The sequence below is a fragment of the Macrobrachium nipponense genome, chromosome 2, assembly GCF_015104395.2.
Source record: "Macrobrachium nipponense isolate FS-2020 chromosome 2, ASM1510439v2, whole genome shotgun sequence".
NCBI classification, from domain to species: Eukaryota; Metazoa; Arthropoda; class Malacostraca; order Decapoda; family Palaemonidae; genus Macrobrachium; species Macrobrachium nipponense.
Window position 1 is genome coordinate 83,468,676 of NC_087201.1, and position 17,066 is coordinate 83,485,741.

The 17,066-nt window shown below is 43.8% G+C and overlaps 1 protein-coding gene across 1 annotated transcript in view; it reads right to left on the reverse strand.

The window, feature by feature from the left end:
* Window positions 1-17,066, reverse strand: part of LOC135221239 (uncharacterized) — a 217,346-nt gene that overhangs the window by 139,866 nt on the left and 60,414 nt on the right. The window contains exon 5 of the mRNA XM_064259055.1: window positions 16,312-16,466. Coding sequence (XP_064115125.1) covers window positions 16,312-16,466 — 155 coding nt within the window. The remainder of the gene's footprint in view (window positions 1-16,311; window positions 16,467-17,066) is intronic.

Genomic DNA, 17,066 nt, shown 5'->3' on the forward strand with positions numbered 1-17,066 from the left:
TGAGTTTGTCTTCAAAATATCTCGTATTCGTAGGTGTGCAATTATTCATTGTTCGCCCCGAATAACAGATGTGTCAGAAGACATCGCCTACTCTCCGACCTGACAGCTCTACTTCCAAATGTTCAGCCCATGAGAAGCAGTCTTCAGGCAGTATTTCCCTGCGTCTTCATTACTGAAAAGCGCTCCGCTTTTATTGCAACTACGATCCTCACCGGACAGCAATGAATAGGGGTTAGTGTTCTCAGTCTTTGTAGCACAGGTTCAGAATCTTGAGATTCCTTCTCTCGGTTCAGCTGTGAAGACGTAGGTTGCATTTTCTGTACACCTTCGTCTTCAACGACACAGTGTTGTTTCTCCTTAGCTGAGAATCAACTATACTATGAGATATCTTGCCATCAGGGACCTCGGTCTCTAGAAGGCAATTGACTTTCGCCTGTTGGGCATATGCCTTAAGAGAATCATCAACCTTCGCCTTCTGGCATCGGTGACGAACAAATTATTTGTTTAGTCTCTTGGCATAACCCTTTTAAGGCGAAGGTCACGTGACTTGCTCGGGTGCTGGACAAACTTGCCTCCTACCGAACGCAGTCATTCCCGGCAGCTGTCAGAGCGCCCAAGTCAGTTACGAACTTCGCTGCTGGACTTAGTTCGGTTGTTCCATAACAGTCTTTTCTTCGTCCTAACGGCTTGTCACAGTACCCATACCATCGACACCCACCATTGAGTGTCGGTGTCCTATCCACTACCGAGAAGAACTTCACTGCATGGGGATAGGAGAATGTGAGACACTTCGCTGCAGACGGATAGACCAGTATGGGTACAGGACATCACCGAAGTAGAGAAGAGGGATAGGTCATACGACCCATTCCTTCTTTTCCTCTGAGTAATTGCATGACTTTTCCTGCGAAGTCAAGCATCCAGGGGATGGGGATTCGTGACGCTCGATTTCGTACCGATCTTCGTAGCGAAGACTCTGAAACCCTTCGGTTCCTGACGATCGGTTAGAGTCCTTCACAATCCCCTCCCTAATGGACTTCACCGCCTTCGATGCGAAGGAGATGCTGCTTTGTCCTGTGAAAGCGCGACTGCGCTTTCTGAAGAAACTCGACATCCCAGGCTGAGTGTTGAAGACTTCGTCAGCACCAAGATGACCTAGAAGTACACTCCCTCGAGTTACACAAGAACTTCTCTGTGGCGCAGGTACTGAAGGCAGGGGTCTGGTACAACCAGACCACTGGCACCTCCTTCTACCTTTTGGATATTGCCCACAGGTCCTTGGATCGTTTTCCTTGGGACCTGTGGTGGCTGTCTCAACACGTTGTGTAGCTAACCCAGACCCTAGCAGGCTGAACAGCATCGAGTCCGGTGTGACTGTAAGAATAGATAAGTGAATGAGAGAGTGACTGGCTTCTCTTCCTATCTTTTTCTCCCCCTCTACCTGTGGGTAGAGGGATACGGTCATCACCTTTGCTGGATAGACGAGATGCAGGTGATCTACTCGACCGAGCCCCATCCTATCCTTTCACTAGGGATGGGGGAGCGAATATCCACCACTTCCTCCAACAGAGGGGGGAAGTGGATGCCAACAAGAGACACAAACCATAACTTTATGTTGCCTCTTGCAAATAGGAACTTGTTCTTGTTTGCTGGTACGAAGAGATACGCTTGCCTCTCTCTTAGTACTTGGTCCAGAGATCTGACCATTGATCCTGCGGTGCACACCCCGATCAATCGGACAGAGGCTTGGATCCCTCCCTCGCTCTTACGACCAGGGAGGCATTCCAAGGTTGGGCGAACACCAGTCTGTTCACAAAAGACTCAGATTCCTCCCACCAAGAACTGAGTCTTCCTATTGTAAAAGGACCGAAGGTTTGTATGCCGTGTCGGAACAAATGACAACTTGTCCAAATTGCATTTTTCCTAACTATACCAAACCTGAGGTCCTTTTACACAATAGGTCCCACCTCATGCCACCCCCTCACTCCGCAGTTTTTTTGCTTGGTCCAAAAGCAAAAGTGATTTGTTTACCTCCCAGTCGCGCGCAGCGCCGCCTGTCGGACAAGCGTTAACTACCGAACCCCTTGTTCGAAAGCTTACGACCTATCCAGCTGCCGCTAGTACCTTCCTATTGTAAAAGGACCTCAGGTTTGTATAGTTAGGAAAAATGCAATTTTGGACAAATTGTCATATCTGCCACGTAAGTATGTACAAAACTTTATTGTATACTAACAATATCATTTTGTACATGAACTTCCCTGCCAGATATATACATAGCGATTGACACCCTTGGTGGAGGGAGGGAGAGATTATAAGTCCAGAGAAAGGGGAAAAAGGAAAAAACATATGTTAAAGTAATAAATACCCTTGGTTCTTACATGATTTAGGCAGAAGACTTCATAGTTACTGTCTACAAGTCTGCGTTGCCCTGAAGAGTTACAGCGAGGGCGTGACCTACAGCTGAAAAACTCTTTGGGTCTACCAATGGACCTGATTCCGCTTACTTTGTAGAATCCAGTTAGGGTCTAGTCAACGGGGATCAACCCACTTGAAGAATGACAGAGGCCCTGTCCACTACCATTGCAAGGAGCTTCCAGCACAAAACGATCACCTAACCAAAACACAAATGTTAACACTACGAAAGAAGGAGATGCCTCCTGCATCTCCTTCCCAACAACAAAAAAAAAACAACAATAGAAATACAATAAGTGAAAATATTTAAAAAGGATATGCTTCAGCTCCCTGCCAGCACTGAATCCGCCGATACGTACGGTCCTAACCCAAAGCACTTCTCATACGTAATTCTTACGTCTTTCAGGTAGTGGTTGGCAAAGACTGACTCACACCTCCAATAAGTCGCCTTCATGAGGTTTTGTAAGGACATGTTCTTCTTGAAGGCCAAAGACGTAGAGATGGCCCTTACCTCATGCGCCTTGACTTTAAGAAGTCTAAACTGATCTTGGTCACAAGATGTGTGAGCTTCTTTGATAAGGAGTTCCTTATAAAGAATGACAAAGCATTTCTTTGATAAGGGCCTACTAGGATCTCTTACGGAAACACCATAGGATGTCTGAGTTAGCCCCAATTTTATCTTCTTCTGGAGATAAAACTTTAAGCTCCTTACAGGGCAAAGGGTCCTCTCCTCTCTACTCCAACTAGAGAGGATAAGCTTTTAATTTCGAAGCTCCTGGGCCAAGGTGAAGAGGGGTTTTCATTCTTGGCCAAGAAAGACGGGAGAAACAAGGTCTTCATAGTAAGATCTCTGAAGGAAGCTGAATGGAGGGGTTCGAATCTAGCGGATCTTAAAAACGATAGCACTACATCCACGTTCCAGCTTGGTGTTAAACAAGAGTTCCGTTTAGGAAAGTCTCAAACGACTTGATTGTTAAGTCATGCAGATCCTTATCTTCAGAGATGGTTTAATCCCCTGTTTCTGAACACAGAAAAATAGCATACTCTTGTAGCCCTTAATGGTTGAGACTACCAAACTTGCATTTTTTTCCCTCAGGAAAATAATAAAATCTGGCTATCTGGTCACAAAGAGGTACTGGAGGAGGAGGAAACGTTCTGATTCCTGCACCAACGTTTGAAAAAACATCCCACTTTCGACTGGTAGACCCCTGGAAGGGTGGGAAGGTCTTCGGTGCATTAGGCAATTGCTCTTGCAGACTTTGCCGAAAACCCCTTAGTTCTGACCAGACTCTTGATAGTCTGAATCCAGTCAGACTGAGAGCGGGGAGGTTCTTGTGAAACCTGTCGAAGTGGGGCTGTTTGAGCAGATCGACTCTTAGTGGCAGGGTATCTTGGAACATCTACCAACCATTCCAGTACCTCTGTGAACCAGTCCTGGGCGGGCCAGAATGGAACAATCAAGGTCATCCTTGCTCCTTCTGACGCTGAGAATTTCCTTAGAGTCTCCCCTAGAATCTTGAAAGGGGGAAACGCATAAAGGTCTAGGTTGCTCCAGTCCAACAGGAACGCGTCCTTATTTCCTACGCCTCGCTACTGCTTTTGGGTTCTGAAATCAGGTGAACCCCCAGGTACAGGTGCTTATCCTCACCGCGGTTCCTGGCAGTTGCGAAGAGGTACCAGATGAGGGTCTTGCCCCAAGATGACTTCCACAAGTCCCTGGCAATAACGTCCGACTGTGAAGGGTCCATTCTGAGGGAAGGACTTGGTTTTCTTCTGCTGAGCAGATCTGCTCTGATCTGATATTTCTTTCTCCTGTACGAACCTGGTGAGGAGACTATCTCCCTTTCCTCCGACCACAAGAGGAGCATTCTTGCTGTTTCGTACAGGGAGAATGAGTGAGTCCCCCCTTGTTTCCGAATGTAGCCAGGGCTGTGGTTGTTGTCCCGTTTGACCTGAATGCAGACTTCTGAACGAGAGGTTCGAACTCCTTGAGGGCTAACCAAATCGCCATGAGTTCTTTTTTTGTTGATATGCCAGGTCACCTGTTCCCCCATCCAGGCGCCTGACACTTCTGGATCCTAGAGTCGCTCCCCAACCTTTGTCCGATGCGTCTGCAAATAAGACTAGGTCGGGGTTCTTCAACCGTAAGGAAATGCCTTCCTTGAAAAGAAGAGGGTCTGCCCACCAAAGGAGATCCTCTTTTATCTCGTTCGAGATTTTGAACACAAAATCTAGGTCCTGAGCACCCCGATTCCAATTCCGATTCAGGAAGAACTGTAGGGGTCTGAGGTGCAACCTCCCTAGAGAAACGAATTGCTCCAGCGAGGAGTGTCCCCCAACAGACTCATCCACTCCTTCGCTGTGCATACATCTTTCTCTAGAAAAGGTTGCGACCTTCTCTGCACAACGGTTTATCCTTTCCGGGGATGGAAAAGCCCGAAAAACCTGAGAAACCATCCGAATCCCCAGATAAATACGATCTTGGCTGGGGATTAGCTGTGATTTCTCGAAGTTTATCAGCAAACCCAGAGAACTCGCTAAGGTCAAAGTGATGTGAAGGTCCTCCAGACATTTCTCCTTTGATTTGGCCCTGATCAGCCAATCGTACAAGTAAAGGGACACTCTCACTCCTTCGAGATGAAGCCATTGGGCTACGTTCTTCATCAGCCCTGTAAAGACTTGAGGGGCTGTGGAGAGGCCGAAGCACAAAGCCCTGAACTGGAACACTTTCCCTTTCCACATGAATCTCAGGAACTTGCACAAAGAAGGATGGATTGGCACATGAAAATAAGCGTCCTGAAGGTCTAGTGACACCATCCAGTCCCCAGGACGAAGGGCCGCTAATACTGAGGATGTCATCTCCATCGTAAACCTTCTCTTCTTCACAGACATTCAGGGCGCTTACGTCCAGAACCGGTCTCCATCCTCCTGAGTTCTTGGGCACAAGAAAAAGACGGTTGTAGAAACCTGCGGAATGAGGGTCCTGCACCATCTCTATCACTTGCTTCTCCAGCATCAGCTCTACTGCTAGAGCAAGGGCCTGATTCATGTGGGGGTCTTTGTACCTGGCCACTAACTCCCTTGGTGTGGTGGTCAAAGGTGGTCTCGACACGAAGGGAATGAGGTATCCTTTTTTGATTATAGAGAGGGACCAGTTGTCCGCCCCCTTCTGTGCCCAGACGTCTGGCACCTACTGCAGTCTGGAGGACACTCGTACTACTTCTTCGCTCTGATTGAACGAGAGAAGGTCCTTCCTCTTCTAGGAGGTCTTGTTCCTCTGGAGGAAGAAGCGCGGGAAGAAGGGCCTCCTCGAAAGGGCTCTTGCTTGATCGACGTCTCCTTCTTCGCCTTAGGCTGAAAGGAAGCCTTAGGAATTCTCGCTGAGCGAGCCAACATATCTTGCGTCGCTTTAGCAGAAAGAGCATTGGAAATGTCGTTGATGATCTTCTTGGGGAAGAGTTGCTGCGAAAGATGAGCATATAACAACGACGATCTCTGCGCATGCGACACCGCCTTGGTTAAAAAGGAGCAGAAAACTGCCCTCTTCTTAACAACTCCTGCCCCAAAAAGTGAAGCTATCTCTCCAGAACCGTCTCTCACTGCCTTGTCCATGCAAGACAATACTGAATGTAAATCCTCTGGAGATAAAGAGTCTTGATCCCTCGTCTTCTTAGCTAAGACCCTTAAGGTCCAGTCGAGGAAGTTAAACACTTCCAGAACCTGGAACATTCCCTTCAGAAGGTGGTCAAGTTCGCTCATTCCCCACATCGTCTTAGCAGAATTAAGTGCCGAACGACGCGCGGAATCCACCAACGAAGAGAAGTCCGAGTCTGCAGAAGCTGGAAGAGTCAAACCCAAAGGCTCCCCCGACTCGTACCAGAACATCCCATCCTTTCCGGTTAAGCTTGGAAGGTGGGAAGGAAAAAACTGTCTTCCCCTTCTCCTCCTTAGAGACCAACCAATCGTCGAAGCTCTTGAGCGCTTTCTTCATTGACACCGTAGGTTTCATCTTCACCACCGACGTCGTCTTCGTAGTTTTGGCTGTAGAAAATAAGGAAGGGGGAGACGGAGGTGCAACCGCTGAAAGAGACTCTCCAAATTCTTGTAAGAGGAGTTCAGTCAATCTCTTATAACAGGAACCTGAAGAATCCTTTGGAAGATCTTCCTCGGAAGCACCATGTCCTTCTTCCGAAGAAAGACGTTTGGAAGATCGGCTGTCTATAGGAGAGCTTTTCCTAGGAGAGCGCCTACCAGGAGAACGCCTACCGGGAGAGCGCCTGCTGGGAGAGCGCCTGTTGGGAGAGCGCTTGCTGGGAGAGCGCCTACTGGGAGAGCACCTGCTGGGAGAGCGCCTACTGGGAGAGCGCCTACTGGGAGAGCGCCTACTAATAGAGCGCCTGCTAGAGGAGGCGCGTCTGTCAAAATCCTTGTCCGAGACAACTGAAGGGCTCCTAGTATGAGGAGAGCGCCTATCAGGAACCTTACGCCTGCTAGGCTCTAGGCGCCTGTCAAGTTCTAAGCGCTTGTCAAGCCCTTGGTGCTTGTCCAATCCCACGCGCTTGTCAGGCTCTTGGCGCCTGTCACAAAGCGAAAAGTCTTCCGAAGAAGAGCATCTATCAGACGCAAAGCGTTTGCGAGGTACTGAGTGCCTATCTGATCGAGTGCGCTCGCAAGGAGGAGATAGTCTAGTCTGTCTCTTGCTAGGCTCTTTGCGCCTACTATCTTCTCTGAGTTTGACAGATGGCGAACGAATCTCAGGCGAAGAAACAAAATCCGGAGAAAAACGCCTACTAGTCTCCGTGCGCCTGTGCAGAGGAGAGCGGCTTCCAGGCGAAGAGCGCCTACTGCGATCCTGGACAGAACGAGAATCCTGGTACTTGTCAAACTCTTGACGCTTACAAGAAGAGGAGCGAGTCTTCGGAGAGCGATGTCTATCCTCCCTAAAACTAGGAGAGCGGTGTTCAGGAGAAGAACGCCTGTCAAGATCCTTACGTCTGCTGGCGTGAGAGGAGCGCCTGCTCGGAGAGCGACCGAGTCTCTCTTTAATGAAAGAGGCTCTGCTGCGAGGCTCTTGCACTCTTTCTGCATTAGGCGAAAAACCCGCAGAATCCCTCTTCGACTTCTTCACCGGTAGAGAGATGTCCTTCCGACGGTGAGAACTCCCCGCTAAAGAATTGGCTAAAGCAGAAATCTGCGCCTGTAGGCCAGCCAAGATGCGCGCTGGCGATCTCTCAAACTCTTTGGCAGGAGTAGAAGCCCGAGCGTGGAAAGGAGAAGAGGATCCTTGAGATCTCCTGGTTCTCTTACGCTCGATCTCTGGTTCTTCTGAGAAGGTTATTCGGGGCTGGAAGGAAGGGCGCAAGGTTCCTTCCAAGCTCTCTTGAAGAGGGCGAGACCTTCCGAAGCGCTCCATCTAACGCTTAGGAGAAGGAGACGAAGAAGACGAGAAGCAATGTCTCAACACTTCCTTCTTGGCTCTATCCAAGGCAGCCTGGGAACGAGCAACAGGGAATCTGCCCGAGGGGACGCCTGACCGGTGGGGGGTTCTCCCTAACCTTCCTGCGGCTTTCGACTTTCCTCCTCCACTGGGTCTGGGAGTCTGGAAGAGGTCTAGGCCTAGAAGCGTTAGTGAGCCTGTCAGACGCACCCTCCACTGCACTTATCACTTGCACTGTCACTCTTACCTTTATAAGAGCGTACTTTGCTCTCGTTACTCCTTACTGCGTTCTCATAACACGAATCTTCGGGTTCCAAGCTAGAGCAGGGGCTGAAACAGGAGAAGGAAACTACGTCACTATCGGGTTCTCAACATCAAGTTCGCTAACAAAGACCTGACTTGAACTCCCTGGAAGAAGCCTTACGCGCTCTATCCTTCTCTAGCTTCCTTAAGTAGGAAGAAAGAGACTTCCATCCGTCCTCATCCAACCTTTCACACTCTTGACAAGGGTTAACAAAAGAACATTCATTCCCTCTACAGTTCATACACACACTGTGAGGGTCTACAGATGCTTTAGGAAGCCTCACCTTACATTCACTCTTCAAACATACTCTAAACATAGAAGATTTCTTAAGTTCAGAATCAGCCATTATGAGAAAAAAGCAAAGAACAATCCAAAAAACGATCCAAAATAGCGTATGCCAAGCCAACGAACAAAGGGTACATCACCAAATTAGTCAATCCAAGAATCGTCGGCGACGAGAATAAATCCACTATCGAGAGGACTTAACAACAGGTGCTGTTAAGCCGGCGACAGAGAAAAATCTGGCTGGAAAGGGGGGTTGGTTCTTACACCCGCCACCCAGCGGCGGGTAAGGTAGATCACCTGACCTACCTGTAGCGTGTGCCGCGAGTTTTGAATTTTCTGTCGTGACGTCAGAGTCGTAAGCTATGTATATATCTGGCAGGGAAGTTCATGTACAAAACTATGTTATTTATCATAAATTAAGATCCCTTTGCTCAAAGATCGTAGCCTGGGGGACAGTGTGACGTGTGCTTCAGGCAAGACGGGGGCGTTTACTTACTACGCAACCCTCCCTCTCTCTCTCTTCACTAACTACGCTAATGTCGCATATATTATGATATTCTGTAATCATATTAGAGCGAATTTTCTACGTCTTTATGTTAGCGAGATGTTTTCCTTGTCTTTTCCTCATTGGCATGATGAAATTCTTGCAGAAACATAGATAAGCATATGTAAAAGCAAGCAAATGTCAGAGGTGAACTCGAACGTGTAGACTACTTGAAGTCTGTGCTCACACTGATCATCATGGTTAAACTTGATACAGTGATACTCCCCTCTACGGCCCACGGAATCTCTACAGATACCATTTCTCACAATTTCTTTGACAATAATTATCAAAATTTACGATAACAGAAGAAATATTGCATTTTCTTGTACGGATGAATGTTTTAGGCTTATTGAGTTCATGTTTACTAATTACCCTGTAACTACGAAAGTAAGAGGAATTTTGACGAAATATTTCATATACGTATTCTCAATTGCCATATGAAGCTCCATGAATTTTTTCATGACTGAATTTTTCGCCCTATACCCCCATATATAGGGGTTCCGGCCGAGCCCCCTTAAGTTTCCATGTGGTTTCATTAAGAAGAATGGTTCTACAGTACTTTACTTCTAAGGAACCAATCTTACGATTAACTTTTAACTACTTGTGTAAGAGGTGAAGTGTTTGGTCAATATTCTTATAGCAACAAACCAGATTATACCAACAAGTATATAAAACAAGGGAATTCTTCTTACCTCTAATGGTTTGAAGTTTTCTGGGGTCAACCCAAAGTATGTTAATTCCCACCATGCAGGCTGTATTCGTGAGACTCAGAGGTCTGGAAAAACTAACCCCTATTAATAATAATAATAAGGTTGTATTCGATTACTAAGAGGAATCCATAGCCTTCGAGCAATCCGTGCATTTACGTGTTGTAAAACGGACTTCACATGACTTGAACAAGGTAATTCATACGACACCTCCATATCCTTTTTCAATCCAAACACCACGTCAATCTCCAGAGGAAGCATACTGGCAGGTGTCTCCGTGCTCCCCGAAAGGTTACTGGATTGACAAATCAAATCAATCACCTCCGTATACTAAAGTCAGAAACTCTTGATTTTCTCCTTCCTCCACTTCTAATGTAGTGTGTTCAGCCACAGGTGACGTTAGCTCACTTCTATCCTCTGACAAACGTCCAGGTGTCCAGGTGCGTCATGGCCATCTGACCCTACAGCTGCGGCATCTTTGATCTCTGATGGCCACCGATGGCTGGCTCTCTAATACATAGTCAGTAGGATTTGAGAACGTGTCTATTTGCAATCCTATATACAAATATGAGAGCCACTTTATCATATTGCATTACTCTGACATCTAGAGTCCATGGAAAAAAAAAGTTTGTAAAAGCATTGGCGTATGTATAAAGTTCATCTAAACTGGCAACACTGCGCCCTTATAAACGATTCCTATGCCCGTCACTGTTTACACAGTTGCCACCTACGACCGTCTAAGTTGGCAACACTGCGCCCTTACGAACTATTCGTACACCTGGCACTCTCTACACAGTTTCCTCCTACGACCTTCCTGATCCTTCTAGCCGTCGTATTCCCTACGACCATCACATCATTTACGATCGTCATATTCATATGACCTTCATTTCCTCATGGGCTTCATAATACTCATGTCTATTATAGCCCTGATGGTTGTCATGCTTCCAAAGCCCTTCATAGCTCACATAGGCGTCATGGCTCTACGGCCATTACAGCTCTTCGGCCCGTTATACCTAGCTCTACAGCCGACATGGTTATCACAACCTAGGCTACCACTGAACTGTTGACAACCTAAATGGCAACTGTCTAAAGTTGACTGAGCTAAAGTACTGCCTAAGCTTTCTTATTCAAAACTTAACTGGAGTGCACAACGGCACAGCCATTTATCCTACGAGAAAATTCATATTTCTCCATAAGTGTGTGCTACCGAAATGAAAGCGTAAAATAATGATGCCACCGAAGACGACGAGAGGTTGGTAGTAGTAGGCTGTGACTTCATGATTACAGCCATTTTGAAAGCGGTTTTGGCTATGACGTCATCACACTTGATGGAAGCGTGAGGCTGTTGATGGTGCTCTTTCAGCCAAGATCAAGAGACCCAACCTTCTGTGGCATTTCTACTTTACCAGGATGTGACAGTCCTGGCTCGAAGATGAAGAAATTATTCTTCTCCTCTTGGCATAAGGATCAGTCACGAAGTCCCTGATTGTAGCCTTCTCCAACTCTTCACAGCCACACTAGACTAAGCTTCCATCATTCACTTGTTCGACAATTACGACTACTTCTTGTACTTCCATATATGTACTAGGCATGTAACAGTCCTGGCTCGAAGATGGAGATGAAACTTCTCTTGGCTCGAGGATCGGCCACGAAGTCCCTATTCTTCCAGGATTGGCAGGAGAACGCACTGGCGTCAAAGCCAGTCACCTAAGCTTGTTGACACATAAACGGAAGGATACAGAGGAAAGACGTGTTTTTTCCATTATGTGACTGTTATATCTCCTAACACTTGTAATTTCTCTAAAAAACAATGTTCGTTGCCCACCTCTCCCCGCAGGGAAAGGGGCGATGCCCACCTCTCCTCGCAGGGAAAGGAGCACAATTAATCATAATTACTTCACAAAGCACATCCTGATACATCCAAGCTTTGAATTTACAGGCAATCCATATGAATATGTGATATTCCAAAGCACAGGCAACGAATTAACTGTACCTTAAGAGTTTCTGCACTTACTACACGATGAGTACCTCGACGTCGAAATCGTCAAAGAAATATCTGGGCGTTTATCTGCTTTTTGTGATATCCAGGAAGTCTTGAAGCATGAGAAGGCTTCATGTTCACATGCCCGGGAATTCCAAAATGAACAACAAGTTCAAAACAACAGGGGGCAAACTAAACTGGCTTTAAAAGGATGGAGGCAAAGCACGTCCTCTCTCAAAGGCAGTAAGAAAATAACTAACGGGGTCACGAGTTGAAGTGGGGTATGTGGGTGACTCCACATGTCTCGTGACCAAGCACAGATGCCAATAGTCCCTTGCGTACACAATTATTTTAAACTTTACCAATTTCCAGCTGGCGCCGAGTCTTTATCCTGATGTTAAGACCGAAGGTTTGTTTCATATATGAACAATTGTATTTTTCATAACTAACAAACCTGAGGTCTTAATAACATTAGGATAAATAACATAGCACCGGCTGGAAACTGGTAAACTGGTAAAGTTAAAAAAAAATTGTGTATGCAAAGGGACTATTGGCATCTGTGCTTGGTCACGAGACATGTGGAGCCACCCACATAACCCCTCTTTAACTTGTGACCCTGTTAGTTATTCTTCCAACCCAGGTTAGTGGTTAGAGGTGGGCCTTAGTATGTTAAGACCTCAGGTTTGTTAGTTATGAAAAATATAAATTGATTAAAAATTTGTCATTTGTTCATATACGAAACAAACCTTCGGTCTTAACATTAGGATAGACTTACTTTTGGTGGATGGTAAGTACTATTATCCAACTGGAAGTTTGCCACTTTTGATCAGTTTTCTGAATAACAGTGTTCTAAGAAACAACTGATGAGTATTTCAGAATCTGAGAGAGAGAGAGAGAGAGATACGTATATATATATATATATATATATATATATATATGTATATATATATAATATATATATATAGATATATATATATAATATATTAAGATATATATATATATATATATATATATATATATAGTTCATTGCCTCTGAGGAAGTTAAGAATATCTATTCTACTAACAACCAATGTATCTACTTATGTAGGGTTATCATTCCTCTACCCCTTGCTAAAGAGAGGAATGTCCTGCTACTGATAGGTATCTTACACTGATGATAACTAACAGTATGGCTACTTCACTCGCCTGTATCTTGTCTGTTCAGCTTATGACGGTACTCTCTCCTTACTGCCTGAAGTAAAGACGGAGAAAGAAATCTGAAAAGGAAAGAGACCAGTTATCTCACCCATTTTACATTCATACCATCATCTTAAGCAAGATACTGACCCGTCAGGGGTGCTGGATGAGTTACACAATTTGTTGAGCAGCCACCAAAGGACCCAAGGAAAATGTGTCCAAGGACCTCTGGGCAGCATCCTTAATGTACAGAGAATTGAACGTGGTTTATTACAATGAACCATCTCTCAAAATTCAATGAACAGACGCCTTCTTAAATTGCCCAATATGAGTTCATTCCTTTAATGTCACGGGTTCTTGCCTTCCCACCTTCATTGGACTCTCTCGTTTCTGTTGAATAGGGCTCTTTGGCACTTCTTTCCTGACTCAGCCTGTTCCAACGACAATCGTCAACCAACAAGTTGAAGAAGCACAAGGTTCTGACAGAACCTTCCCATTAAGTGTCCAAGGAACTATGGGTAAAATTCTTCATGTAGAACGTGAAAATAATTTGATACGGTCACGAACCAACATTCGTGCTAATTTTAACAGATATGTTCTAAATTGCCAGAGAGGAACATATTCCTCTGATGACATTCACTTCTGTAGTTGTACAGTACTCTTGTACATCGAAGAAGCAGGCCGCAGCTTTGACATCATGGCAGGCACCATGTTTACGACGTCACTGAGCATCCTGAATGTGACGTCAGCACTTGACAGGGCGCACAAGGCTGCTGTTGTTATTCCTATAGGCATAGCAACCTTACCTCAGCAGGCTGAGGTGCTATACTATCTGCTTCTCTACAGATGTCGAAGTATTCGACCACCATTCAGTGCGGATCAGGGTAGAAGGGACATCCATAGTGAGGGACCCTGGAGGGAAGCGCGATGTCATATAGCAACCAAACTGCCCTTCTAGGGTTGGTACTTCTGATAGGCCTAACGCCGATTGCACACCCCATCAACTCTGCCTCTGTATCTGGAACGAAAACATGATGACAATGCACCACCCCTCCCCGCAAGGAAAGGAGCACAATTAGTCAAAATTACCTCCCAAAACACCTCCTGATACATCCAAGTTATGAATCCATAAGCAAGTCAGATGGTATATGCAAAATATCAAATAGTACAGGTGGTGAAGTAACTGGATCTGAACAGTTTTCTGTACCTATGAGCTACAACACATTGGATGCAGCTCTGTGTACTCTGACATTAAAAAAGGCAAAGATATCCAGATGTTTATCTGCTTCCTGTGATATCAGGAAATCCCATCGAAGCATGAGAAGGCTCCATGTTCGTAATATCGCCCGGAAATTCCACACGCAACAGATTCAAGCAAACGGGCAAACTAAACCAGCTTTAAAAAGACGAAAGCGAAGCAAGTCCTCTCTTAAAGGCAGTAAGAAAATAACTAACAGGGTCACAAGTTAAAGAGGGGTATGTGGGTGGCTCCACATGACTGACTCATGACCAAGCACAGATGTCAATAGTCCCTTCCATACACAATTTTTTTTAACTTTAATGGTTTCCAGCTGGCACTATGTTATTTATCCTAATGTTAAGACTGAGAGTTTGCTTTGTATATGAACAAATGTAAATATCAACACAGCCCACCAAAATAAAGTTTGGGATAATATTCATTTTCTGTACCTCTTTTCATTTCTAATATAATTATATTGAATATTATCTTTAATAAAATTATAATTTTATCTTAGTGCAGATGGTCAAGGTCCAGTATGAGTTGGAACTTGCAAAGGGATTTGTGCTTTTTTTGAGTTGAACGTTTTGTTGATCTATACTGAGAAACAAACTGTGGTCCTTTCTTAATCTATTTCTATTTATGTACTGGCATTTCATTTTTCTTGGGATTACTTAATAGAACCAATTTATGTACGTATTGTGGAAATACTTTCCAAGACTGTTTACCTAAAGGCTTAATTTTTTAGGGATGTATTGTATATTCCGGATTTTCTGTGGTCCGGCAGTGGCCTGGTCCCAAGGTTTTCCGGATTTAAAGAGGTTGGACTGTATATGAACCTTTCAACTTTTGAACCTTCATGTACAATACCCAGAGAACAAGAATGATTTTAGTAACAATATATCTCCTCCTAACTGTCTATGGAGGGAACAGGTATCGATATTGGACAGCAAAAATTATGCCACATCTCCTTTGTCTTTATGAAAATAGTTGTAAGTAATGAAAATATGTGAAGTGAAATGTCTTTGATATTAAATTTAAACAAATGAATATATATTTTTAAATATACCACTTGAGAAGGCTCTACCACATCAAAACATTTAATCAAAACAATGAGACATTTGGCATAAAATGAATGCCTTACTGTGAGTGTGCTTGAAACACACAGGTAATACCTTTTTTATAATTTCTTTTGTGTAACTGTGTATTTGTCTATTCGATATGCCACCCTTGAGATCAAATGATGCTAGAGGTAAGAAGCATAAGCATCAATCTTTCATCTGTGCTAGAAAATGTTTATTTCATTAGCGAAGCGAATAGCTTAGTGTTCATTTTCCTCAAGAGATGGCAGTGTGCTTTGTTTACATTTTGACGGTGACGTTCAAATGCCTTGTGATCGCCGAAATTCATTAATTATTTTTTTCATCTTACTACCATCTACAATAAAAATAAATAACAAATAAACTAATAGCGATAATTATGAAGATATAAAATTAAGGATATGAAAGTCAACTATAATAATGTGCAGATTCTGAGACGTTGAGTACTGTAGTAGTTGACTTATGATTAGGCTAACTCATGAATATAGTCAAAATGTATTAAAGTACACTATTTTAAAGAAAATTATACAGTATAAAGTTATGAAATGATCAAGTTAAAATACATGAGTAATAAAACGATAAAAAGCAGTGTCAGAATTTAGCCAAGTAGTAGGGTAAGTGGGAAACTAGGCTATTAGTACGTATGTGGAAATACTTTCCAAGACTGTTTACCTAAAGGCTTAATTTTTTAGGGATGTATTGTATATTCCGGGATTTTCTGTGGTCCGGCAGTGGCCTGGTCCCAAGGTTTCCGGATTTAAGAGGTTGGACTGTATATGACCTTTCAACTTTTGAACCTTCATGTACAATACCCAGAGAACAAGAATGATTTTAGTAACAATATATATTCTCCTAAATAACTGTCTATGGAGGGAACAGGTATCGATATTGGTATCAGCTTTAAAAGTTGGTATCGGTATCAGCCAAAAAATTTGGTATCTGTGCATTCCTATTTTGAAAAATATCTATAATTATATTCACAAGCAGTGAGTTTCACAAATTGCTCTGATAAGGTCTCCCAAATACAGTTCAGGAAAATAATCATAAATTCAATACATTCATGAAATAAGTGGAGAAAAACTTGCCAAAGATAGCAGTTCTAGCAATGCAGTACACGATGGGCATACATACCATGTTACGTGGAAATATTCACGACACATCCCAGCATCGCAACCGATACAAACACCAGTTTTTGAAAAACGTTCATCTTCACAAAGTGAACAAGTTTTGGAACCCCATTTGTTGTATGGCATCTCGAATAAGGTTGGGAAAGACAACTTATCAACCTATAAAGGAAAGAAAATTTGAAAATATACATGAATATGTGGCTTATAAAGCATCCATAAATAACGGCATTCTTTCAAATAAGTTATGCACAATTTTATTTTCTGACAAGTAATTTCACTGTACAGGAGAAAATACTTAACAGAACAAAGACTTGATAGCTATTTGACATGGTTAAAGGAGAAAAAATATTCAGAATAGCAACGTGCATAAAGGAAGATGGAAAAGTAAGAGATAAAGTACACAGATAAAAAAAGAAAGGCTTAACTGGACTATTGGAGGCAGTATTTTGAAAATATTCTGAATGCTGAAAATGAATATGTATAGGAGGATGTTGGCCTAACATCCGGAGAGGTTACGAGAGCCCTCTTGAAGCTGATAAGCAGAAAAGTATCAATACCAATGGGAATAACAAGTAATTTGCTAACAAATTCTCAAGATTTAGTCAGTAACAAGCTGACCAAATCCTAAGGACCAAATTTCTAAGAAGGGATGGGACAAGAGTGGAAAAATTTTGACCATTAGAATTTATTATATTCACATAATAATTTCATATCAGTACACATGAAAGTAAAACTTGCCTAAACCTTATTATGAATATC